Source organism: Mchenga conophoros, linkage group LG5 (assembly GCF_057382185.1).
Source record: "Mchenga conophoros isolate Kocher_MC1m ecotype Shallow Benthic linkage group LG5, M_conophoros_male_GT1.1, whole genome shotgun sequence".
NCBI lineage: Eukaryota > Metazoa > Chordata > Actinopteri > Cichliformes > Cichlidae > Mchenga > Mchenga conophoros.
The window spans coordinates 22,715,954-22,743,476 of record NC_140530.1 but is presented as its reverse complement, the minus strand read 5'-3'; the positions used below and the strand labels follow the sequence as shown (position 1 = coordinate 22,743,476).

Genomic DNA, 27,523 nt, shown 5'->3' with positions numbered 1-27,523 from the left:
GAAAAACTAATGTACAAGAGCTAGCTGAAGTGAAAGCGAGTGTTTAAAAACAATGAAAAATGCTCATTGGTGCTACAATCCCTGCTTATCCTGCTTTTTTGGAAGAACTGGGCACAAACATGTTTGATTTGGTTGCATACTGCTTTGCATAGGTTCTGCCGTTTACATCAGTATTTGCATAGCCTCCGCCTAGGATTTTGTGTAACGGTGCAGTATGAGGAAAAGAATTACTTAGAAATAAGGCACAAAATAACTTGTTCGTTGAGGCTCTGCTGTTTGTGGATTTAGGCAACTAAAAAACTTCACAAGCCAAAAGGCTGATTTTCTAACTCCTAGACAGTATAAAGGTAGTATAAAAGATCAACATCATCACTTTCAATATGAATTGATGTCTGCTACCTGTGATGTTATCTTAATACAGTGTATTTACTAATGTAAGCAACGATATTAGACATAAAAACACACAGAAACATCGGTAATCACTTTTTGGCAGACTGTAATTCTATCAATAATAATAATAATAATATGATAATGATGATGATAATAAATGACATTCCTACCACTACAAAAGAGTTTGGCACAGTTATCTTATATTAACTGGGTAAAGTTTTGGACTACAAATGCGTTCTTACTAAGAAAGCGAAGGAAGTTTAATTGAGAATCATACACAGATATTATTCTAACTCTGTAAGTTTAAGGAAGACATATTTTTTTAACTCATGTTAACTTATGTGATATGTATCCATAGACATTTGTGCACCAGTTCTAGCCATGTCCATGATTCAGTTATTCATAACAGAAACAACAAAAGAACTACTCCTAAACAATCTTTTAATTATTTTAGAGAAGTAACATACTGAGCCAAATTCATTCTAAAACTTCAGTTATAACTTTTGAAAAAGAAACTACGTATAAAAACTCGCCCTGGTTCAGTTTTTTTTAAAGCGACTCCACATAGGAAATTAGCATGACCTCATTCCCTCCTGCTAAACCTAATGTAAAACTGCCATCTACTGGCTAAATATAAAGCGGTTCAAACGTCTTCAAATTGTTTTCCAAGTAGTAAACTGTAGTAATACGTTGAAATATACAAGTATTTCTGTAAAAAATACAACGCACGTGTATTAAGGGTGATTAAAGGGAATTTAACGGCTCCCGTTGCTTACCTCCCATTACCAACCACATCTCCCGTCAGCCCCCGGTGCGGAGCGGCGTCTGTGACGCATATTTTCGTCGACTATGAAGTGCACAGCTGAGCTAAACTGACACCATGGACGTTTAACGATAAATTGGGTCATTTTAATCCTGTCCACTGGCCGTGATCGTGCTTAGTGCCACTGAGGCCTTCCGTCTGAAATGTCTCTCATACTTCACGGAGTCGAGTTTGTATTTTACGACTTATTTAATAGGTTTTCCCGCCGTTAACCAGCTCGTGTTATTGCAGGACAGGTGTCTCTGCTAGTTCAAAATGACTCTTCCAGCTCTGCACAACACCAGCGTGCTTTACAGACGGATACTGTCACAGTTTCCTCAGGACATCAGCTTAGCGTTTGCCTACGGATCGGGCGTTTTTAAACAGCATGGGACCAGCCAAGGTCAAATGGAGGTAAGACACATAGCTGTTTCTGAGTACTCGTGGCGTTAAATCTGCACTGTAAGTATTGTATACAAAATATTTTACACATTTTTAATCCGCAAGTTAACTGTACAACATTGTATTTGTGGCAGGGAGCCATCTACCCTGCTGTATTGCCTATAATATTACACACATCATTGAAAATGTGTATGTTGGGACATGGACTCAATATTTGTCCATGAATGAGGCTGTTTGTACATAACAGTCCTATCATTATGTAAACACAGATAATTCCTGAGGCATTAGACTGCAATACTTCAAACCAGTCTTTAAAAAAAAAATGAAGGAATCAAATTGTTTTCAGTGATGTAAACACCATATTGTGTATTACATCACAACTTTTTGCACACGTGTAACTATGGATTGTTCTTATATTTCTGACATGCATTTACAATATGTATATGTTACCACGAAATCACACAATACACTGCGATACCTATGAAGTTGTTCCTTAACAGTTTGAAGTTGTGATGTAGTGAAATGCCTTCGATCCTCTGTTGTCCTCTGATACACGCAGAAAAACATGCTGGACTTTGTGTTTGCGGTGGACGACCCGGTGACGTGGCACACCATGAATCTGCTGCAGAATCGCAAACACTACTCCATCCTCAAGCTGCTGGGTCCCACGGTGATCAGCTCCATACAAAATGATCACGGAGCTTCGGTGTACTACAACACGCTGGTGCCTGTGGATGGAAGGGTAAATGACTACATTCTCATAAACCTAAACACATCTGTAGGTCTTTTTCTAGTTTTCTCTATGTGTGCACCATCAATGTGCCCTGCTCTAACTACAGACACAAAACTCCTCACATAACCTGTGAATTTGTCACAGGAGTGATGGTGTTTTGTGTTGCTTTGTAGGTTAGTTTATAGGATCACCTCTATACAAAATGCATGTCTGAATCAAAAATCATTCATTTGTTCATGGTGATGCAAGCATGTTCAGATGTACATTTACTTTAAGAGGTTTTTGTGGGTTTAATTTATTAACTGCATATTTCCTCCCCTGTTCTCAGATAATAAAATATGGGGTAATAAGTACAGACTCTCTGATTGACGACCTGATACACTGGAAGACCATGTATGTAGCTGGGCGCCTGCACAAACCGGTTGGTATCCAGATTGGACTGTTATTGAACCCTCAGACAAACTATGCTGATTATTTTACATTTATTAGAATAATTATTGTAATGTGTAATCTGAAATGGGATGCAAGGGTTTAGAACAATGTTTTTGTTGCATTCACGTTTAGTTCTTCTGATAACGTAGTGCATTGGTCTGCACTTGTGTTTAGGTGAGACTGCTGGTCCAGAGTGAGAGCCGAAAGCTCCGCGCTGCCCTGGTCGCCAACCTGAAGAGCGCTGTGACTGCTTCCTTCCTGATGCTCCCAGAGAGCTTCACTGAGGAAGACCTTTTCCTGCAGATAGCTGGTCTTTCTTATGCTGGTAAGCAGATTTATAAAACCGCAGAGAGCTTAAGAAGATTGCATACTTTCATAGTTACTTTCAAGTTGCAGATTTAGATCAGAATAAGACCATGTCTCTTTCTGATCTTTTTCTCCCATGTGCACACATTTACTGCTTACTTGTGTTATTCAGAGTCAACACAGGGATTAATATCCAAGGTGTAGTGCTCCAGCTTTTGTAGTTTAGAAAAACATACTGCTTGTTCAGAAGACTTCAGAATTATTCAACGTCATTTTAATTAAACTTTTTAATTTTCCTGATAATATGCAATGAAATGGCTTGAATTCAACACATGTTATCCTCATCATGAGGCTTTCAGTGTCTTAAAGCAAAGAGTGTGCGTACAATGACAGTGCTGTGTAACACTACAGGTTGTTATGGGAGATGATTATGAGTGTGCTCCTGACTTAGGCAAACTGAAGTGTTATTTTTTTTATTTTTTTTGTTTGCTCCTCTGAAGGGGATTTTAGGATGGTGATTGGAGAGGATAAGTCCAAGGTGGCCAATATCGTCAAAGACAACATTCAACACTTCAGGATTTTGTATAGCAACATCTTAAGAGATTGCCCTCAAGTGGTCTACAAACCTCACCAAGGAAAACTTGAGGTATGATACTGTAAACAGGCACCAGAAGAATACACACTTTCTTTCAGCATCTCTGATATTTGAGCAACGCAGCTCAGTTTGGACATTGGGTACTTTTACAGAGTGTCAGCTGAATAAACTGAAGTGCTGTACCTCAGAAATTATCCTTATTAAGCGTTGAAATGTAATACCATGAAACAACAGCTACCGATATATTTCCAGAAATATAACAAGATGGATAAATTCTTTAAAGTGCCTTTGGACCTTTTATAAACAGTGAAATTATCCAGCTGTCGTGCCTGTTTTGTGAAATGCACAAATAGATTTTCACACTAAAAGTCTACAGTAATTAATGGTATAGTGTGGTAACTGTGTGTCTACTCAATAAATGGCAAATTTCTTTGCAGTCAAATCTGTGTACTTTTTAAATGCTGCAACCACTCCCTGTTTTTCCAACGAAACACTGAATACCTGAGAAATGACTCTGAGCGATTACGAGAAGAAGAGGCAAGAAATGTGTATGTCTTTGTGTGTGTGATATTTTTTGCAGTCATCTGTTACAAGATGGGGATTTTTGCAATGTAAACACGAGCCCACTTATAAACAAAACAAAAAAAAGCATGACACATAGCAACATGCGAGGTGCCACCTTTGCTGCTTTTGTTGGCACGTTTTCAGTGAAGTTACAGTAATATTATGCAACCATTAGCATTAGCAGCTGCCTACGTGTGCACGTGTTGATGTGCAGATCAGATCCTAAAACCATTACCTATTCATCAAAGCTTAATACTTTTTAAAAGCCATATTTTGTATTAAAATAGTTGAGGTTAGTGAATTATATTGACCTATATATGTCATGTTGAGCTTCGCAGCTGTAAATAAATAGTCTGGAGCAATAGGACCAATTTTGTGAACACAAAATGCCTCTTAGGTTATGTCTGATAACGGCAGATCAGAGATGCATTGGCTGTTTTTTTTCTTTTTAACTTTTAAAAAATTTACCTGATTTACAGTTCTGCAGAGATCCCCAATGACTCTGATTTCTGAATAAACTTCTACAGAAGCATACTTTAAAAGATGACAAAAAAGTAAAAATGCACTTTCATTCCTAATAGTTACAATGTAAAGCACCTGTAGAGCTATTCTGCCAGCTATCACTGAAAGCTGATTGTGTTCATCTGGACTGCTCAGTGGGAGAAACATTTTGTTTCACCCAGGTGACTTCTTCAGTCAGGTTTTCACATCTTTATAAACGATATATTTTCCATAAAGACTGAAACTAGCACCACTAACAAGCAGTGGGCCGTGAAGTCAGTTTAATGATCATTGGCCAACTATATGTATCTCTGTTCATTTATTTTTGTATGTTTTCCTGAAGGTTGACAAAAGCCCAGAAGGCCAATTTACTCAGCTGATGGCGTTACCTCGGACTCTCCAACAAAGGATCACAAAGCTGGTTGATCCTCCAGGGAAGAACCGGGATGTGGAAGAGATCCTGCTCCAGGTGGCTCAGGATCCTGACTGTGGAACAGTTGTGCAACAAGGTAGAGAAGAAAGATGACGAAGAAATGGGATCGGTTCTCTTTAGAGGAACGTTGGCATAAGCAGAGGCAGTGAGGGAGGAAGAAATGGGTCATGGAAACAGATATTAAGTGTGTTTTAATTACATGTTTGAGCTTGTTTTTATTGCTTCCCAGGTATCTCATCCATTGTGAAATCCTCCAGTATAACACAGAGTATCAAAGGCATTGTTACAGCTGGTAAGAAATCTTATATTATGTACTGTGTATTGTGTCTGTGTGTACGCCACAGCTAGATGAATGGTTTACCTGAAGATAGAGAGGGGGAACTGGTCAAACTGGTGCATTCTAAAGACAACCTGCCTAACAAGACCTCCAAAGCTCAGTATCCATCATATATTGTTTGATTATTCTACACACAATCTAGATTATAAAAAAATTATTGGGGTGATATAAGAGAACTATGTTATGCATGTTAATGGGTGGTCCGTGTGATCCTTTCCCTCCTCCAGGATTGTGGAAAACTGTATCCTACAGCTCCAAAAAACTGATGAAGATGTGGAAGGGCGGGAGGAGGAAGCCGTCGGTCTCTCAGATGTCTTGACCTTGTCGGTTTACCAGGAACTTGTTCGTCTTTGTTACTGTCAGTCTGACAATCTAATGCTGCCCGTCCTTTTTTAAACCCCATCTAGAACAATCACACCCTAACCTATGGTTGTATCACTTTGTAGTGTCTACGTATGCGACCTATGACCAGGTGTAAGGCCGTGTGTAAAAATTAAGAACCATCTGTGCTTGAGCCCTCATTAAATTTATATAATTCATGAATAAAGGGTGGCATTTTCTAAGTTGGACTGAGTAATGGTTGACATTTGCTGGTAGTACAGATTAGCCTTTCTGGATGATGGACTACAGTGACTGATGACATACTGAAAGGTCTGAATGGACTACTTTTAAAGGCCATGCAGTAAAATTGGCCCAAAATCAGTGTTAAGAACTTGAAACCTGTACCTCAAGTTTTGTGAAGGAATAAGTTTGGTTGCATGTGTGTCTTCTGAATCAATGTCAGTGTTGTGTTGAGTTTTCTTTGTGAACGGTGCTATCAACAGGTCAGGTGGATGGATCTGTGTGTCAAACACCCATATTTGTGTGGATATTTGTGACATAATGCTTTCCTGAGCCCTCTACCGTGTCCATAACCATCCCATCTGAGTGCCTAACACTTCAACTGTAAAACTAAGTCTTGAACCTCAACCAGGCCTTTGAATGGATAAGAAGTGAGTATCGGCCAAAACGTCCTCACTCCACTAGTCTAAAACACAAGCTAGTCCTCACGAGGATGGCACACTTATTTCCCTACACATTTCACCAAAGATCTCTAATGTTCAACTCTTTAGTCTGTGTGTCTTTATTCACTGACTTTATTATTTGGTTTAGCTTGTATTGGAAACCTGAACCTTTTAATGGGAAGATGCACTGATTGGTTCCTTACAAACAGGCCTGTAGTGTAATTCAGCTGCAAGAAATTGTTTTAATAAAATTTCTAATATAACATCAATTGAGACTTTTTCTCCTGTGGCATGATTTTATTTAGCCATGTTTAGGAATGTTATTTCTGGCTTCTTGCATCCTATGACCTCGTTTTATTTAAACACTCCTTTTTAAAAAATTGCTGGTCTTTTAAATTGGATTAACTGGCTGAGTGTACCTCCAGTTGCGACCACAGTCCAGACAAGATTTTTCAGTTAATGGTGATTCTAAATTCTCGGTTTGTGTCGATATGTGAGAGAGTGAGTCCCTATCTGTTTGTGTTAGCCCCACGATGGACTAGTCCAGGGTATACCCTACCTCTTCCCCTAGGATGATTTAAGGATTAAGAAAAATGTTATTCTTTGTTTCAATTGAATTTGCATTTTTGTATGATAGATAAGCAAGACAGACACCGAACAAGCTCAAAATGAGTACATATTCCAGGATATAGGTATTTCCCCAAAATAACTGTCCATATAGTTTGTTTAAATACAATATCTTTGAGCTTCAGTCATAATCATGGATATAAAATTAATCACAAAAGCTTTTCCTAACATATTTGCTTTAATTCTTCTTAAAATCCAAATTACAAAGGGAACTTCTTTAAACTAAAAAGCATAAAGGTCCTTTGTTCCATCACAGTATAGTACAATCATAAAAGAGCAACATCAGTTAGTCATACTGTTGTGTTTTAGTTGCACTTATCATGACTCATACTTCAGTAATCGCTACATATGAATCATCGAGACACTATTTGAACTTTTACTGCATTATTAATGACCTGCGCTTAAACACATTTGTTTGTTTTTGCAGTTCCACAAATCGACCAACACTGCTGTTAGTGTAGGAAAGTAAGTTTCTAGATTTATACAAGTACTGCAGTTAAACACAATTTTCCTGTGCAGTGTTATATTGCTACATTTTCAGAACCCTATGAGAGTAAATATTTTTGGCTTGAAGATTCTTACAAAAATGGTGTCTAAAAAAACAAAACTAACCATACTTCCTCTTTTGTTTGTTTTGTTTCTTTTCTTTTTGCATTGAGTGCAGGGTTTTATGGAGATATTCCATAGTTTTGTTCATTTCATTAACTCAGATTGTAGGGGCAAAGTTTTGGTGTAAACAGCATGAAAGCATGGATCCATCCTGCCCTATATCAAGGGTTCAGGCCAGTGGTGGTTGTGTCATGGTGCTGAGGATATTTTTTAGACACGCTTTAGGCCTCTTATTACCAACCACCCAAGCTCGCCAAGACCAAATCATCTCAAACTGGTTTCAGGAACATAACAATGAGTTCTGTACTCAAACGGCCCTTTTAGATCTAATCGTGCTCCTCCTGGTCACTCCCAGTGTAAACCCTAACATTTCCAACACTGCCTCCTGTCATTTGTTAATGCCACCGTCTCCAAAGCGTACATCATAGCACGTCCGAAAGCCAACTTGTAAACTTCTTAATAAAGCAGAGATGTCAAACACAAACCAACTTTGAGCTTAAGTAGGTCAAACCAGTGAAATTCCCCTTTCTGACAGGGTAAAGAAGGTTAACTACACATTTTATCCCTGTGATATCGTACTATAAGACAAAGAAAAAACAGGACGGGTTGCTGTAGCTTACTGCCCAGATTGCCCTGTAATTATAGAACAAAGCGCTGTGTTATTTCATAGAATATGCCCCTTTTATGTGCACCCATTGTAAAAAAAAAAAAAAAAAAAAAAAAAAAAAACCCCAACAAAGAACCCCTGAAATTTCTAAAGTGCACAGTGAAAAAACAGGAACCTTTTCATCAATTCATTGTTTATCTATTACTTATATACTTTGGCGTAGTATGACCATGGAGAGGGTCTTTATCAGCAGAAAAAAGCTACTAAAGTACATGGAACATTTAAAAATACTTCCCTTCCTTCATATTTTCCAAAGCCATCCAGTGTACTCATGTACTCTTTGGTATTTTTTATAATGTGCTCTATGAATTAATTGAACAGTACATAGAATTTGTTCCCTCTCGACCAGGTGACCTGTAATATAAAAAAAGGTGTCAGAAACACAGTTTTGACAGTTAAAATATCCCGTCTCATGTCAGTACGTCTAAATACTTGCCACACCCCATTCTCACTGGTTAACACTCGCACTGTGCGCGGGTGTAAACGTGCCCTTGAGTCACCTAATAACCGTTTCACAATCTCCGAGTCTCAGAGTAAGACCTAATAATGCTGCACACAGTGACAGCAGGGGCTACAAACCTCCAGAGGATGTGATGCAATGCGTCATTATCATAATATATGCTGATATCACTGCTCCCGTCCTTCGCCAATCAGCGCGCTTCACTTTCACCACCTGCTAGGAACTGAATTCCATCATTCCAGGCATTCCTACTCTCTCCCTCCCTTCCCCGCCTCCTCCTCCTCCTCCTCGTTTACAAGCAAGTTTGTCCCGACAGCTCTGCTACTATTGTCTGGCCTCGTACGGGACTGCTCAGTCGCGGCTTGAGTTTTTTTATTTTTTATTTTTCTGGCACTCTCTTTGGGACCATATGTTTTATTTCGGTTAATTTTTGTGTGGACGCTATCATTCTGGAAGATACCAAAGTGGCGCTTGAAGGAGGTATGTGCTGCCAAACATGAAGTTGTGTGTCACTGACATTGTTTCGTTTTTGTTTTTTTCCCCCAGTAGTGTGAGAGTGCAGTGTTTATCTAAGCTGCGAAGGACAAATATTGGACCCTTTTTTCCCTGTAATATTAAGCTTGTAAATGAAGCCTGTGTATTGGAGCGGTTAAAAATAGGGCTGAAATATTATCGGGCGCCTTCTTACACATTTCATTCACGATATGAAGCAGTGCTGGCGGGTTCCCAAACTTTATAATGCTTTCGGCCACACGCTTTTCCTTTAGAGATTTCACTTGTTTGCAGTGAGTGTGGAGGAAATGAGTGAAAGCTTATCAATATCAAGAGGCTATGCATTTCCTCTCCAGTGCCAGGCAGAGTTCAGTGCAGATCCTTTTGCTCTAATCCTTCCTGGATAGGGTTCATCTTAAGGGACCGCTGTTAAGGAAGCACTGAGTCAGACCGATATAAATACTCTCACCGGTGGGAATAAAAGTGGACGCACTTGCTACCATTATATTCGGCTTTTTTTTTTTCAGCGCAGACCTGTCCCATCAAATGCTTGTCGAGTTTCCTTTACGCTCACCACCGTGTAGTAACGAGGTATCCCCGCGTAACCCTGCTGCGTTTGCGGTTTGATTTGAAGTCGTAGTACGGGCTACTTTTCAGTAGTAACGATGCTTGATACTCTGTTTTCCTTGAGTAACAAGGTATCCTAGGAATGCAGAAAGAGGGAAGAGAAATGCGCTGGAGCATTTTATAAATCCACAAATACCTTTCATAGCTCAGCTAGTCAACACTGTAGGAGAGAACTAAAAAAATAATCCTAAAAAAACAAACTAAGAAAACAAAACTCTGTGTCTGAATAAGAATATGACAACTCTAAAGTGAATAAAAAAGCTCTAAGTGGTAATAATGAAGTGTAATTACATCAGGAATGACAGATGGCTGGTTTATACATACTCCTGCTGATGATAAATGACAGTGTAGGAAGCATAATTATTTTATAGAACGACTACTGAACAAGACAGCAAAAAATGATATATATTGTAGGCCATGCTTTCTTCATGTTGATGAGTGAGGCTCGCAGACCACACAAGTGTTTGAAGGTACTTTCACAATCCATCTGGATTAAGGGCTTGCTGTCAGTGCAGCAAACTCTTAATCCCAAACTTGGCCCAAAAGTGAAAGGCTTATTGACAATCAGCTGGATCCAACAAAGACTCTTAAGGACCAGTCACACATGTGATCTCAAGTCTGATCAGTACAATGAAACAACATTCATACAATTTTGAATTTCAGTGAAAGCACCTGGCTTTTTTAATGATTATGATCTGGTATTACAGGGCCGATTTAAGTTCATGGGCCACATACAGTCCGGTTTGATCTCATGCGAGTTGGACCAGTAAATCCATTGTATCATAATGTTTTTGAAATTAATAATTAAATTTAGTAATTACATGTGCATCACAATTTAGAGTGAACCTTCACATATAGAGTTTCACGGAGCTTAAAAACCCAGAAAAACAGATTAGTATTTAATAATTTAAAGAACTCTTGGAGCTCTGGAAGTCTTTCCATACATTTTCTCTGCTGTATAGCAATGCTGCCATCACCACACCAGGAGAAGCAGTGTGTTTTCCCAAAAAATTTAATTATTTTGCAGCTAATTTTATTGTTATTATATATATTTTTTTCTAAATCAATCCAGTTTGCCAAACTGAACCCTTTGGCAGCATGTTCTGGCCCACGAGTCATATATTTGACACCCATATGTTGATATAATTTTCACAGTCTAATGACATAAACGATAGAAGTATCAACAAAATAAAAGCTTGTAAAGTTAAAAACAGTCCACTTATAACCACGAAATAGACATAAACTAAACAAAGACATTTTAGCCATTTCAAGAGTGTTTGATTTGTTTAATGTTAATCACATTATTAATTGCACGCTTTACTTTGCCCCAAATTGCATTTAAAGTAGCCTTTTAAGAGAGTTTGTAAACCTTTCACTTCAGGGTTATGGTTATCTTTGAGGAGTTGCACATGAGCGCTTGGTAGACCCTCAGCATTCATGCACCAAAGACACTCGTAGTCTAAGCACGCTTACTGGGAATATATCATTTATTGCAAAAGGGAAAGGTCCAGTGTATGTGGCTAAGATTCTCAACACACCTACTTAACCTATAAATAATAAAAAAAAAAAAACATATTAATATTGATGACAGTATATATTTGGTAAGAAATTTGCATTTTTATTTCTGTTTTGAGTAAAGGCTGGTTTGTTTCATTAGTGCTGAAAGGACACAACTATTAAACACTGGCTTGTAATGTTTGACTACAATGTCTTTGTTATTATATTTTATATTTATACCTAAATCAGGTGAGACTATTCTAGTATAAAGGCAAAGTCTTGGACAGGTGATTGTGCTAAAGGAACACTAAGCACAATCATCTTAGTGATGAGTAGAGAAGCAACATTTTGTAATATAATGAGGAAAAAACGAGAGAATCTTTTATATTTATATTCTGCATCAGTTAAAGCAGTCAGATTTCTTCTTTTTACTTTTGTGCACCATGAGACTTTGAAACAGTTTTGGAGCTTTTAAGGAAATTAAATATTAACTCCTTTTTTTTGTTTGCTTAAACTGACAAATAGTGATCCCTAAAGAGTTTTGACACTTTGCCCTCCTCTCTGCCCTGCAGGCATCCAAGCATGGAGACGCCACTGGATGTTCTGTCGAGAGCAGCATCGTTTGTTCACGCGAATGAGGAAGAGAGTAAGTTTTATCAAGCTTCCATTTCTGCTTGTATTTATGAGCCTGCAGAAATCGAGTTCAGATGCATGCCGCTTTTTTGCTTCCTCTCCCTCTCTATTGACTGTTGTACCGTTGAAAGGTGCAGGCAAATGATTTGTATCATTACAGTCATGCTACATATAGATGAAGTGCAACTGTATTTACAGTCTAAACCCCCGGGCCACGTTTTCTTTCATAAGACAATAGGTGTCTTTGTGTTGTACAATTGTGCTTTCTGATTTGCAGGCAAATTAGACCAACGGCCTTCAACTGTCATCACTACTTCTTTTTAACCAGCACCTCGCTGTTAACCTGCTTTTACTGAAATCAGGGTGGGGTTTTATCTTTCCTGCTGCTGACTCTGTGTCTGTGTCACTCTCATTGATTTCTGTCCATCTTCTTCTCCAGTCATTCACTTCATCGCTGTCTTAATTTCTCTTCCTTTTTTTGTTCCGGCCTCTTCTGTCATTTCCTTTCTCTTTCCCTAATCATGTCTGAGTGCTTCTGGCAGTGCAGAAAAAAATTCCTTCCGAGATTAACGAGAAATGGCCGGTCCTTCTCAGCAGGCCTCCCTGCAGCCAGCAGGCTCCAGAGCTGAGCGAAAACTACAAGGACACTTAACATTCAGTGGATACCACTGATAATTGACATGCACTGTTTAGAGGAGGCAGCTCAGTTTGTTATTTTTGATGTTTTGCACAGAAACACAGTATGTTTGTTTATTTGACTTTTAATAATTGGTCTTTGGTAGAGTGGCATTGGAAATGTTTGTACTTTTGTTGAGAGAAAAATCTAGAAGCTCTGACTTTGTGATTTTTTTGTGATTTATATCCATAAATACCATGATTTGAATTCTTAAAAGAAACAGGACATGCAGTGAATTCCACTGAGACAAGTGTTTCTTAGTATTATTATTTTATAGAGATTCAGTCTTCCTATTGTGTCTATTTCACTTTGATAAAACCTGCTAGAAGGTTATTTGAAGATCCCCATTTTGGAGCTGATTAAGTTGACGCACATATAAGCAAGTCATTATACAGTAAGATAATCAGAACTGCTGTGTCACCAGCGTGTTCCTGTAATGTTCTCACTCAAATTAAGTGGAATATCTGCTTCCTTGTACTTCTCAGTAAAAGGCCTTGGGATCTCCCCACCCCTCTTCCTCTGCTCCCTCGCTCCCCTGCAGTGTTTTTGTTTTTTTCTCCTGCGCTGATGCCACTTTTTGTTGTCAGCTGTGTATGGCCTCTTTGTCCAAAGACAATGCACGCAACCTGTTTCCACAATAGTGCGGAGAAAACGGCTTGAATCGGCGAGCCAGCTGAGCTAACTGCTACACTAGTCAGCTAACGAGCGAGTCTGCCAAAACTAGCTTCAAGTTAGTTGAACAACCAGGCCAACAGGCAGTTAAGTCAACAACCTCTGTGGGCTCATTTGCATTTATGACGAGCCTTTGCAGAGACCGCGCAGCACTTGACACCAGAGCCTTGTCACAGATCAGGGAGAGGCTCAGGCCTGCCTTTTCAACAACTGATTTAATTCACGTTGAATGAGTGGGGCTCACTTAGGCCAGTGCTTTGGATCAGATCAGCTGTTCCAACCATACCCCTGCATACCCCTGCAGATAAGCCATCACTGTTTGAAATATTTCAGGGAACTATAGAAATGCCGTCTTGAAGGACATAAAATTACTGAACATGAATAATGTATTGACATTACTGCAGTAAATAGAATTGCTGGCTCAGGCCCAAATATTAAGGCTAATTGAATATGAAAGCTTATACTGTACAAGCTTAAAAAGAAACTCTACTTCCATTAGTTCTAACAACATGAGGCAACTCTTCAAGGAGAACCCATAGATTGTATAGAAGAGGTGATGCAGTCACTGTGATGTTGCTTAGTTTTGTGAAGACTTGATGTGCTTCTCTCATATGCTTATTACCTGTCAGTCACACTGTAAAGCAGTCCTTTCTTTATCCTCCTTTTTGACTCTGATATACAAAGGCACTTCTGTATTGGTTTCACTTTTCAGACCAGGAAGTTTTTGTCGTTTATACAATTCAAACATTTTGTTTTCCTTTTTTTGTACTTGTGATGGGCTGATAGCAGTAACGGCTTTGTTCACGAGAATCTGCCGACAGTTAGAAAAGTATAGAAATATCATAGCCTTGGATCTCCGTTTGTATGTCGCCTTGCAGGTTTATGAGTACAGTTAAAAGAAAAACTGGTTTTCCATAGAATGTGATCTGAGTCAAAGACAGTGCTCTTAAACTAATGCAACACAACAAGTTTCCTGATTACAGTACACTTATCATTAAACAAAACCAAACAAACATTTAAATGTTGCTGTTAGCTGCTACAGACCTGAAAGTCAGACTTCTGGGCTTCTCACAGAACTGGTTTAATTCTGCCGTATCGTTTGTGCTAAGCATTGAAGGCTCTCTCACGGTGAGAGATGCATTGCATCTCTGCAGGATTAATGTCCAAGGCTCTGGCTTGGTGCTTAGAACCTCTGCTGAGCTCCAGCTGCACAGCCACCCTGACATTCTGTAAGATACCTGGATCAATTTTGCAGTTCACTTTCTCTTTCACTTTCACTTACTTCATCTATAAGGCGATGTTTGCATGCTGGGACGAAGTGGCTCTTTGCACCATATTTTTTGTATATTTCTCTAAGCAATTCTAAGCAAAAAACTTCGATGAGAAACTACAACTTTAACCACTATAGGGAAAAAGCCTGCTAAAAAAATTATATAAACGTATATAAATATACTTCAACCTACTCCAAATATGAAACAGCACAATGCTTGCATATACATACCTACAGTACACACACTCTTCAGCAGTACCGGTCTTTGTCAGGGAGCCACCTTCCGGTTTGAGGACAAACTGTCTGCATGCAACACTAATGACAGGTTTTATGCTCCTGAAGCCGAATATATGGTAATTACACACATACTAAAAAAACAGTGAAGTAAACTGTGCCTTGTATTTAATGGTGAATGTGGGTAAATGCTTAATACTTGTCATCACCCTCCATAGCAATTTTGGTGTCTACTTGGAAGATCTCACGGTGTGCTCCACCCTTCCTGGAAGCAGACCTGTATTTGAAAATCAGTCTAGAATGCATTGCAAGCCCAGCTTCAAGGACAGATTAATTATTTTTGTTTGTAGCTTCGCGTTTTCTGCGTCTTATAAAATATGCATGCACATTTCCTGAATAATAAGTTACATAATATGTTTCATAAATTCGGTGAGCGCTCTCAGTGAGCAGGCCCAGATTGCGTGTTGGATCGTGGACGTCAGACTTAAGCCAGTCATTCCAAAGAGAGCCAGCTATTTAGGGCTCTATTAGGGCTCTATTGAAAAGATGGAATACGGACCTTTTGTTTTTGACAGGAACCACAACAAAGGAGGAGTTGGTGCCAAGAGAAGGTGGTTGTGGTCTCGTATGGTGCACTCAAATCCTACTTGTTTGTTTATAAAATAAACGTACACGCACGCACGCACGTACACACACACACACACACACACACACACACACACTTTCAGAATACACCCTTTATTGTTAGTTTCCATGGTTTGTTGAAGCACTCATTCTTTTTCCAACTATTTCAACTGTCTTCCTCACTTATACGAAATTCTGACTGATTGTGATGAGTGGCATACAGTAGTTGCTTTCTCATATAACAGTAACAAAAATTGGATGGATGGAGAGACAGACGGATTGACAAACATTGTGTTTTCTGGTTCTGCCAGTTTTTATTTTATTTTCCAATCTGTATATTGAAAAAAGTCACTTCATCACTTTGCATTTAGTGCTTATTAGCAAAACTTAAATAAATTGTTCACAATAATCTCACTGTGACACGAGCTCTCATTTTCAAGATCGTCCTGTTTTAAATATCCATAAAAAACTGTTTAAACATAGTATAGTTATTACAATTCTGGATAATAATAACTGGAAAATTACAAGTAAAAATAAAATAAAAGACTGTAGCAATAACACAATAAGAGCAGGAACAGCCATCCAATAATGCTTTCTCCATCATCCTCAGAATCTGTTTAAAACGCTTCAGTCCAGTTAAGCTGCATTATAAGAAAATGCTTTTTTCCCAAGTTCTGTGCATACATTGTTGTAATAAACATTAAACAAATGTTAGCACACTCACATTTTCATTTACGACAGTGAACTCTACAAACATTTTCTTATAAATACTAGCAAAGTAGCGTTATCATTGTTAGCAGGTAAGCGAATTGGTATTAGCTGGTGTTAGCATTAGCTAGAAATGCTAATGTAGGAACAATGGTATTCGGTAATTATTAGTCTTATTTAAATATAAAGATAATATACCATTAAAAAAAATACAGAGCAGATTTATAAAAGGAGAATGAGGGGATTAACAACACCCGAAGGCTAAATTTATATTTTGTTGTTTTTATTTCAGTTCTTCAGCTCATTAAATGTTCATCAAGTGGATTTAATGAAACTGGCTTTGACACTGTGCTTGCAAACGACAGTAAACCTCCTCAGTTTAGTCACACAGCTGATGTTTATTGAGGTGTACCGCAATGGTAGAGGCAAGTTTGGTTAATCTGAACTGGCACTTTTCTAAACTCTTAAAGGGTGGTGTAGAAGTTCTTCGAGCAAATGTATTGTCCGGACTAGTCGTAGCATGTCGATGATGATTTGTATGTACTTGGATCAACACTGAAAGGGAAATCGGAGACCTTGCATCACTGCTCTTTGTCTAAACCCATCCGGAGGGATTCTACGTGGGAGGTAATTTGATTGAGAATTCGTGCCCGTGGGTGGGATGGGTTTGGTTTTGTTTAGGGCTTCCTTAGGAAAGAGTAGGTTTGCCCTCAAACCTGTTTTGGTTTCTGACTTTTCTTCAGTTCAGCCCGTGTAACATGACACAGGTTTTAAGTGAACATGAAATGTAGATAATGAGTAGCACAGCTCCTTCTGTGTAGTGCATCAGGCTTGGTGGGGCATTTTGAAGGAAATGGCTTAGATCTTGATACACACGATCTTGTATGTATGGGTAACCCAGTGGCTCACAAGAAAAACAAGTGGGTCTTTGATTCAACATTGGGAGCCAATGATAACATTTTGCATGATTCACAAAAGGACTGCATACATGCAAAATAGACATTTGTTTAACTGATACCTTTCTGAGTTTCTGATTGTTTGGCAAACTCACACAGAGTAGAGAAATCCAGCAAGTCAGTGCTCTTGAAATGGTCTCATGTACCTCATATAAAGTTGAGACTTGTCATCAAACTAAACAAAAGTATTTAACTTTAAGGCAGAAGGTGACATTTTATTAACTTTTAAACAAAGCCTGCCTGCGAAGCTAAGCTAACTGCCCTCTACTTGTAGAATAAAATTATAATTTTTAAACAGACATTAATACTCAAAAGAAATGAAGGAACTTCTGGCCTCTGTAAAAATGCTAAGTGTTGACACTTTTCACACTTTTTTTTAAATCTATCCATAACATTAGACTACGATACATTATATATAGCAGCTGGACCTATGACCATTAATAGCCCCATGGCACATCTCTATTATAACACATACAGTGGGGCAAAAAAGTATTTAGTCAGCCACCGATTGTGCAAGTTCCCCCACTTAAAATGATGACAGAGGTCAGTAATTTGCACCAGAGGTACACTTCAACTGTGAGAGACAGAATGTGAAAAAAAAATCCATGAATTCACATGGTAGGATTTTTAAAGAATTTATTCGTAAATCAGGGTGGAAAATAAGTATTTCCTCACCTCAAACAAGGAAAATCTCTGGCTCTCACAGACCTGTAACGTCTTCTGTAAGAAGCTTTTCTGTCCCCCACTCATTACCTGTATGAATGGCACCTGTTTGAACTCATCATCTGTATAAAAGACACCTGTCCACAGCCTCAAACAGTCAGACTCCAAACTCCGCCATGGCCAAGACCAAAGAGCTTTCGAAGGACACCAGGAAAAGTATTGTAGACCTGCACCAGACTGGGAAGAGTGAATCTACAATAGGCAAGCAGCTTGGTGTGAAAAAACCAACTGTGGGAGCAATCATCAGAAAATGGAAGACATACAAGAACACTGATAATCTCCCTCGATCTGGGGCTCCACGCAAGATCTCATCCCGTGGGGTCAAAATGATCATGAGAACGGTGAGCAAAGATCCCAGAACCACACGGGGGGACCTGGTGAATGACCTGCAGAGAGCTGTGACCAAAGTAACAAAGGTCACCATCAGTAACACACTACAACGGCAGGGAATCAAATCCCGCAGTGCCAGACGTGTTCCGCTGCTGAAGCCAGTGCATGTCCAGGCCCGTCTGAAGTTTTCCAGAGAGCACATGGATGATACAGCAGAGGATTGGGAGAATGTCATGTGGTCAGATGAAACCAAAGTAGAACTTTTTGGTATAAACTCAACTCGTCGTGTTTGGAGGAAGAAGAATACTGAGTTGCATCCCAAGAACACCATACCTACTGTGAAGCATGGGGGTGGAAACATCATGCTATGGGGCTGTTTTTCTGCCAAGGGGACAGGACAACTGATCCGTGTTAAGGACAGAATGAATGGGGCCATGTATCGTGAGGTTTTGAGCCAAAACCTCCTTCCATCAGTGAGAACTTTGAAGATGAAACGAGGCTGGGTCTTCCAACATGACAATGATCCAAAACACACCGCCCGGGCAACAAAGGAGTGGCTCCGTAAGAAGCATTTGAAAGTCCTGGAGTGGCCTAGCCAGTCTCCAGACCTCAACCCCATAGAAAATCTGTGGTGGGAGTTGAAAGTCCGTGTTGCTCGGCGACAGCCCCAAAACATCACTGCTCTTGAGAAGATCTGCATGGAGGAATGGGCCAAAATACCAGCTACTGTGTGTGCAAACCTGGTAAAGACCTATAGTAAACGTTTGACCTCTGTTATTGCCAACAAAGGTTATGTTACAAAGTATTGAGTTGTATTTTTGTTATTGACCAAATACTTATTTTCCACCCTGATTTACGAATAAATTCTTTACAAATCCTACCATGTGGATTCATGGATTTTTTTTTCACATTCTGTCTCTCACAGTTGAAGTGTACCTCTGGTGCAAATTACTGACCTCTGTCATCATTTTAGGTGGGGGAACTTGCACAATCGGTGGCTGACTAAATACTTTTTTGCCCCACTGTACATATAGATTCAGTCCATGTTTTTCACTGACAAACTCTGTCTTGTTTTTTAGACAGTGGTTAAATTTACAGTAAAAGCTACCAGCAAGAATCAGCCACAAGCAAAACAATGGAAGACAATGTGGAACATGATGGCAGACAGTGCAGTTATTTTTCATAATACCTTTTATGTGTGTCCTGTATTGTGTCTAGTTCAGTTGTTTTATTGGTCAGCTTTACTATCAGTCCTGTAGCCGGTATCTCTTATGTTTCATTATTTTACAGACTACGTATTACAAGAACTGTTAGGCCTGTCTGGGTCATCGCCCCTATCAGTTGTTCTATAGTTCAAAGAGTCTGCAGTAGAAAAGCCTTGTTTGTCAGAAAGGTCTTTATCAGCTGTAACGACCACAGCGATTTAAGGCAAAGTGATGTAAAAGTTTCTCTCATCCCATTTTATCTCATATTTTATTGGTACACTTTTTCCATAGTTCTTTCACATCTGTTTGTTATGGTCTTCTTTTTACCATAACAAAAGACATTTATGGTATGTAAAATATTACTGGACCAAAGGCTTTGCAGTGTGTTTGGCTGTTTCTGGGTAGGATGAGTCAAATGATAAAGAGTGACTGGAATTGCACTGGGATTATTTTTTATCATCCTCCAGTTTGATAGAGTTAACTGTTACTATAAGCCTGTTATACTATGATAAAAGCAAAGAGGGAAGCATTATTTGATTCTGATGGCCAATAAAAACAAGGCATAAAGTAATAATGGACTCTTAGGCATTATGAATGTTACTGCTCCAGTAGTAATATTACTACTACTTCTCAGACAAATGATGTGTAGCTCTCCATGTTAAGTCCATATTCACTGTCCAACTTAATTATTATTTAATTTAATTTATTTATTTATGTTGCCTGCAGCAATCAGGATTATTGTCTGAAGGCCAATAAAAATGCCCAACAGATTTTATTTTCCTAAGTGAATCATTACGGCTTTGCCAGGCTGGTCCACTTGACTGATCCTTATTATTTATTTATTTATTTATATTTTTACTTTTAAGTTATTACAATCTGAACACAAAAGACTGGGGGACAAGAGAAGTTAAAGAAAAGGAGAGGAAAAGAAAAACAGAGGGGGAGAGGGACAGAGAGAAAAGACTGAAAATCCGATGGATCACCTGCTGGAAAAAAAAGAAAACAAGCAAAAGAGAACAACACACCAAGGAAACCAGCAGTAATGGCGCAGAAGCCACAGGGGGCTGCAGTGACATGCCTGCAGGCTCTGCCGGCAGCCTGCTATGCCAGAGCGGGCCAAGCCCCTGGGCCCAGAGAGCCGAGATCTGAGGGCCCCACCAAGCAGCCGCTGGGAGTGAGCCAGTACACACTCGAGCGCCCAGCTCTGGACACTGAGAACCACCAATGCACTGACGGGTGAGGGCATCAGCGACTGGCATCAGTGTGGTGGGGGGAGACAGGCCCTCACACTCAGGGTGGCCTGAGATGTTCCCAGAGAGGTGGAGTCTAAGACCCAACCTGACATATAAACATAGACCATGTAGTATGCTAGTAAAAAATTAGCTGAAGTAACGAAAGTAAATAGTAAAACAAAAACAAAAACATAACCAGCTAGCAACAATTCCCAAGTGGCATGTTGCAGGATGAAGGAATATGCTCAATGTGGATGTAGGTGATTACTATTACGGAAGTCCATGTCTAGCCATGAGATAATTAAACTGTGGATATGGTACAGTATATGTGTTCTGCTAATACATCCTGCAAACGTCTTTTTGCACTACCAGTGTAAAAAACTTTGCCCTAGCGCCACTATAGCCCAATAAAATAGTTAATATTAAACTCCTTTCGAGTGTGAAATCTTAGTCTCTTAGTCTATAATACACCTGAGCAATGATTGCAGTGGTTGCTCTTATTGGATTCTCTAGGTTTTGAGCCCAAAGTCAGTGTACTGTGTTTTGATACTGGTTCTACTATCTTTACAGTATATCAAGGGGAGAAAAAACATATTTTATCTTATGATCTTTATAGAAAACAAAGGGACTTTACATACATCTGTATTTCAAAAAAAAAAAAACAACAGACAGAAAGAGTGCCAGAGAGTGCCCTGGAGTTCTTTGATGATTGACCTTCCTCAGAATCATACATTCGTACAATTTGAATCACCCTGAGGGTTTGTTCCCCTCCTGTTCCTGTGTACAGAATACTGCCATGGCTGATTTTCCCCAATGCAGCGTAACAAGCAGTAAATGAAAGATGACTTCATCTTTCTTTACCTCTACACTATACACTTCCTTTGACAGTTGTATTTACATAGGGCTTGACCAATGCACACTTACTCAGGTATTGCATCACCGCCGGTTCAGCAGACGGCTATTAAAGCGACAAGTTCTACAGGCTGCCATTGTTGCAGGGTCAAAAGTCAAGTGTCACAAGATCATGGTTCCAAGCCTTTTTTTTTCCTGTTACACACAGTTTTCCCTGTAACACACATATACAAAACCTCAGATTGTTTTGTATATGTGTGTTAAAAATGTCATTTGAGTTTCTTACGTTGACCAATTGCTTTTTTTATAGTTTCTATACAGATATTACACATAAGCAAGTACTTGTCTCTCAAATTCGATATGACATACACTGCAATGTGGTATATTTCACAGCAGACTCCTTTAGGCATGGAAATCAGGCTTTTTGCAATAATATTTTACGGCATCAACAGCATCAAGTATGAAATATGTATTGAGAAAATAGTACAAAGAATTATCATCTTTATTGATTAATTTAAATTATTAGAAAGTTAAGTAACTGCAGAAACACGCAGATCATCCAGCACACTCCTTACTTTTGGGTATCCACCAGGTTTCATGTAAAGCTCCTCTCTTCTTTCTTTACATGAAAGTTTTCTATAATGAGTGAAATAGTCAAGTCACATTCAGAGAACTCAGCTGACAAGAGGCGGTGGTTGAATTTGGGTCCTAACATTGATATTTAAAATGTAAAAGAAACCGTGTCCTAGATTTGCTTTCAGTAAATGTCACACTTGCTGGTCTTATAGCAGCTCTGTGTCTCAGTGAGGGAACCTTCTCTCAGAGCTGTGCTGACCACACATATTTGACATTCCTCTCTTTTTGATAGCGCTCGCTATAGCTACTGAGAATGAAATAAAATAGGATTGCATTGCCTTTCACAAAAAAAGGTTGACTTTTCTAGTGCAGGAAAAGCATTTTGATGAGTCATTGTTACTTTTCATTTTTTTTTTGTTACAAAGGTAGTTCATTTGACCTGTCCAAGCATACAAAAAGAAATGCGCACACATCTTATGCAAGGCAGCAGTTTTAAAGAATGCATTGCATTTATTTATTGCATTCTTTTGTGTTCACCTAGATGAATCATTGTCTAGGTTAGATTTCTCTATTTTCTGTACATTTTAACTTTCAAATGGGAATTTCAGGGTTACACTAAGAATATCAACTATTATATTGTGTTAATTGCCACTGCATCCAGCATAGCAAAGCAGGATACAAAACAAAGATTGAGAAAATGAGTGGCAGTGGCACAGACATTCCCCCGGGGTCGGTTTGCTACAAGCTAATTGTTAGCATGGCAAGAATGTTGTCATAGGTTCGAATGGCTGATGGGCGGAGTTATCCTTTTCCATTAATAGAAATAGAATCTGTTTGGTGTGATATATTTGAAGTGCTTAACCATTCTTTAATTAGCAACAAAAGAGACACTGACCACCCTCAACTTTTCTGTGTCAAAGTTGGATGCCATATTTGGAAACTTTTCTCTCTTTTTTTTTGGTGGTTATCAGCATTTTTTTTTGAGAGATTTGAATCTCAACTTGCTGTACATAAGATTGGAGATGTGTTTCCAACAGTAGCATAATATTAGTATCCAGCCTCGCATTGCCTGAAGCCAGCGTAGCCAATGCCAGCCAGTTTCTGTCAAGACGGTTTTCTTTATGCCGTAAACAAATATTGGCAGGCACGCTGCAGGGGAGGAGTAGATGAAAACACTTAGAGACAGAGGGAGAAAAAAGATCAGGCAGATAGAAGATGTGCAAATCAAGTTTAGCACTGACAGACAAAAACTCTAAAGATGAGCAAGAGATCACGTGGAGAGAATGAGTGAGGAAGCCTGCTCAAACTGCAAAAAGCCAAACAGGACAGATGGACTATACTGAAGAGAAGGTCACAGATGACTAGGATGTCTCAGCTGTGAGAGAACACTTTGCACAGGACATAGCAGGCTTATGTTGATTTTAAAGATCATATAACACTACTAAGAAACCACCATCATTGTTGATAATAGTTACACTGACTCAAGTACTGCAAAACACGCATTTGTAACAATATTAAGATAAAATTAGGAGAAAGTTATAAACCACAGTAAAATAATTTAGAAAAGGAAATGGAAACCAGACAGAATTAAAGCAATTTGACAATACACCACTATGAATGAGACCTAACCCAGCTAACAGGTAGAGGTGAGTTGAGGACTGTAGGAAGATGACCTGATCTGAAAGGTGAAACTGTCCAGAGTTTCAGAGCTGAAACTAAAACAGCTCAGTCTGCTTTTAGAGCAAATCTGGGAACTACTCGAAATTTCTCATGACCTAAGCGAGGCATATGGGACATAAAGTTTTAACAGATCTGATAGATACTCAAAGGCAAGCACTTAAATGTGAACAAAGGAATCTGGTTGCCATTAGGCAGCACCACCATGAAATGGTCTTTGTTCCTTAAATGAACCTTGGAGTAGCTCAAGCTTGAATCTTTAACCTTAATGGTGTACTGACTCTTATTCAGAGCTGTCAGTGTCCACGTGGCCCAGATTCCAAAAATATTTGTATATAATAATGTATTTGTTGCGATACTTTCCTCTACATATATTTAAACCTTTGTAACATGATAGAAGTTTGCTAAATGTCCTAAAATAATACATTCTGAATTATACAACTTAACCTCCTAAGACCCGAACTCTTCCACGACATGCATTTTTAATTTCTCTTTGATATTCGGGCATATTGGGGCCCGATGAATGTAAAAACAAAGAATTACCAGATGTTTTTTTACTTTATTTTTGTTTTTAAGAAAAATGAGAGCCACAAATGAGGATATTCATTTAAAATTTTGATAGAACAGTAGCAGTATAATGTCCTCGTAAGTGGATATCAGGCCTATGTAGAGCAAAATTTAGTATTTTGGTCTAAATAACCCAAAATGCGATGTCCACATATGTGGACGGCAGGTCCTAGGAGGTTAAGGTATTTTTGCCGTTAAGGTTTAGTAATTGGATATAATGCAAAAAGTAGGGCATATTGTACATAATGGTGATCTCCGTCATTTACCTCTTGTCTCCCATTAAGTTTGTTGTATCTATGATGTCAGTAGTATTATATTACAGAGTTAGTATGTAGGTTTTAATCGAGTTCGAGGTCGGTGTCTCTTATGTGATGACAGGCTAAAAAAAACCCCCAAAATAACAAAAACACAAACTCCAGTGATGTAATGGTTAAACAGTCCCACCAAAAGCGAGCTTGTGTTTAATATTAAACAAGGCCGTGCTTAATAATAAACAAAAGGTTTCAGCTTTTCACCCCACGCCAGACAAAGGCGGGAAATGACTGAACGGCTTCGCTTCCACACAGTCACCTGTTGTTGTCATTGTTTCAGTGCAGCAACCTGATATTTCCTCCTGTGGGAGTGTGTGCTCACAGAAACCATGTGTAAAGAAGCAGGGAGATTTAAATGTTTAAACTAAAGTTTTGGATTAATTCATAGTGACGTGGAGTTGGTTAAAATCTGTGTTGTGTCATGATGCAAAATATAAGAACATCAGCTGTTTGCAGACATTATAGCTGCGATCAAACCTTTTACAACTTCGAGGTATGTGGAAAAGAGATTGTTCAGTAACCAGCCTCATACAAGAGGCTCAGATGACACATTTCAGCAAGGAAAAACATCTTTGATGCATTATGTCACCGTGTAAACAAAGCCAGTAATGGTTTGGGGAAATTTCAGAGACGCTGTAAAGTCATCAAGGGTTTGACCTTTAGCCGCTGCCACTGTGACAGTTGTTCTTGCTCCACGCCTTAATGAGATTCTGTTTACACAAATGTTATTTTGTGTAAACAAAGAAAGTGATAAACCTCTATTCTTTTCTCACTTTTCAATAAGGCGTGAAGAGGATTCAGAATACGGAGAAGAAATAGGAAGCATGAGCAAATCAAGCGAGCCTTTGTTATAGTCTTTAAAATCAGCATCATCTTTTATGTTCTGTCAGTGTTTGTGTCGCAACATGAGAGTGTGTTGATGAAGCATTAACATGAATTACCACCTTGCCTGTGCAGCGTTGCTATTCCTGACACACCCACTCTCTGGAGAAGCCCAGACCTGATCAGAGACACGTAAACATTGGAGGAGATCAAAAAACTAGGTCTGATAGCACCTCGTCATGGCAGATTACATTAATGAATGGGTACAGAGGAAGCAGGGGGGGGGGGGGGGGTGATGGCAGGAAAGCTGGAAAAGTTTGGCTTACTAATACTAATGGATCAACTTCTCCTGTTTAGGTTCTAAACTAAGCAAAATTATAACTAAGCATAATTCAAACCTGATCAGCAAAGTCTAAATAGGACAGGTGTTATTGTAAATGTAGTCTATGGTCCGTAGTAGGCAGAGGTAAAGATAAATAATCAGTAGCTGATGGGCCATACTGTGTTTCCTAGAGCTGGCACATATGAGTTGCGCAAAAGAAAGCAGGCTATGGAAACAGTGAGGAGAAAAGGTTTATTTCCTCCTTAGGCTAACTTGTGTGTAACAACTTGCCACTGCGGAAGAAAGAGGTGGATTTTCACCAGCTTGTTGTGTAACCATTAATCTGCTTATTATACTTATTCATCTTACAGCCTGCAAGGCCAGAACAAGGAATGTTGTGTTGGAGAATGTGTTTTTCTTTGTAAGCAAACTCTGTGTAATGCATTTGTGATAACTGCATGATTGGTATGCACGTTAAAGTAAATGTAGCCACCACAGGAATACTCATGCATTTTATTTTAGCTGCAATCAGACCGCATTATACTCAGAAAAAACAAACATGCCCCAAATGCTGTTGTTGATGATATTGCTGATGTTGTTAATTGTATTTTATTGGAATGCAAAATGTAAAAATTACAGTTTTCTTTTATTTGATGGCTTTCAGTATTTTTTACAAGAGTAAGTATAAATAGTATAACATAGTCTCAAAAGTTGGAATCATCCTTTATCCATTATTATGTTAAAAAAAAAGTCAGGGTTCAGTTTATATAACTGAGGTCCACGATGTTACAATTTAGCTCTCTTTTACTTCTTTCACTTTGGGACTATAAACCTGTGTTCAGAAGGAAGAAACTTGACATCAAACCCTTATAACTTTCTGGTGTACAGGGATGTGGGGCTAAGCTGTTGCTCACCAGTAAGCTTCTGTTCTTCATTATCATAGTTTTGTCAGAGTGAAAATAAGAAAGTTTCCTTAAATATGACAAATATTGATGCTAATTTTCACACTTATCTTCACAGTTTGCTTCAAATTGAAATTTTCACTCAATTATTGTTTTGCACTATTTCTAATATTGCACACATTCCACCAGCTAACCCTTATTGGACATGAAAGGAGGCTGTTTTCTAAATTCAGTAACCATTTTTAGTAGATTACTATGACAATTTCTCATGTAGTAGTTGCCATGTAATAGATGTTGTCTCGAGGTCTACTAGCTGTGGGGATTCCCAGATATTTCCTCCAATGCCATTATGAGTTTAACATGTTGGTATTTAGTTGTACGTCTCATTAAATATGGTATGTATAATCATGAAAGACCACCAGCATGGTTTGGACTTATCTAGTCAAATGCACACATCTATAAATGTTGATTGATATTTATTATTTGTTGGTCAATGGAAGCCTCTATTGGCCATAAGAGGGCACCAATCTGTTATTATCTGAGAGTTTCTGTACACAGATGGATAGCACCTGTCTCTCCTTATCTCTTCTGTTACAACAGCTCGGTGTATCCTGAAAAGTTGTGGCACTAAACAGACTTAAGCTTCACAAAATATTTGTGCAAGGTTCTCTGTCCGGAGAATAATGTGAAGCACTGAAAGGAGTTAGCCTGAAATCAACCTTTATGTGACTGAAACTGCAAACAATGGCCGTC

General features: G+C 38.8%; 2 protein-coding genes across 2 annotated transcripts in view; both read left to right on the top strand.

Annotated features, from left to right (window-relative positions):
• Nucleotides 1–1,177: 1,177 nt before the first annotated feature.
• tamm41 (TAM41 mitochondrial translocator assembly and maintenance homolog) lies at nt 1,178–6,768 on the top strand. Its single transcript, XM_085274289.1, has 8 exons — nt 1,178–1,606; nt 2,154–2,336; nt 2,656–2,748; nt 2,934–3,084; nt 3,566–3,711; nt 5,069–5,234; nt 5,388–5,450; nt 5,723–6,768. Exons 1-8 carry the CDS (start codon nt 1,469–1,471, stop codon nt 5,812–5,814), a joined length of 1,032 nt encoding a protein of 343 aa, XP_085130415.1. The 5' UTR covers nt 1,178–1,468; the 3' UTR covers nt 5,815–6,768.
• A 2,216-nt stretch (nt 6,769–8,984) lies between these two features.
• vgll4b (vestigial-like family member 4b) overlaps nt 8,985–27,523 on the top strand; it is a 43,077-nt gene continuing 24,538 nt past the window's right edge. Inside the window, exons 1-2 of the mRNA XM_085274287.1 lie at nt 8,985–9,342; nt 12,051–12,124. Of these exons, the coding sequence (XP_085130413.1) occupies nt 12,061–12,124 (64 nt within the window). The 5' untranslated portion in view covers nt 8,985–9,342; nt 12,051–12,060. The remainder of the gene's footprint in view (nt 9,343–12,050; nt 12,125–27,523) is intronic.

What these genes read in the sequence shown, in the direction of transcription:
- tamm41 (XM_085274289.1), top strand. Translation starts at nt 1,469, where the DNA reads ATGACTCTTCCAGCTCTGCACAACACCAGCGTGCTTTACAGACGGATA. An exon ending in CCAGCCAAGGTCAAATGGAG is followed by an intron (nt 1,607 to 2,153) that starts GTAAGACACATA and finishes TGATACACGCAG; the next exon opens with AAAAACATGCTGGACTTTGT. An exon ending in AGCTGGTCTTTCTTATGCTG is followed by an intron (nt 3,085 to 3,565) that starts GTAAGCAGATTT and finishes GCTCCTCTGAAG; the next exon opens with GGGATTTTAGGATGGTGATT.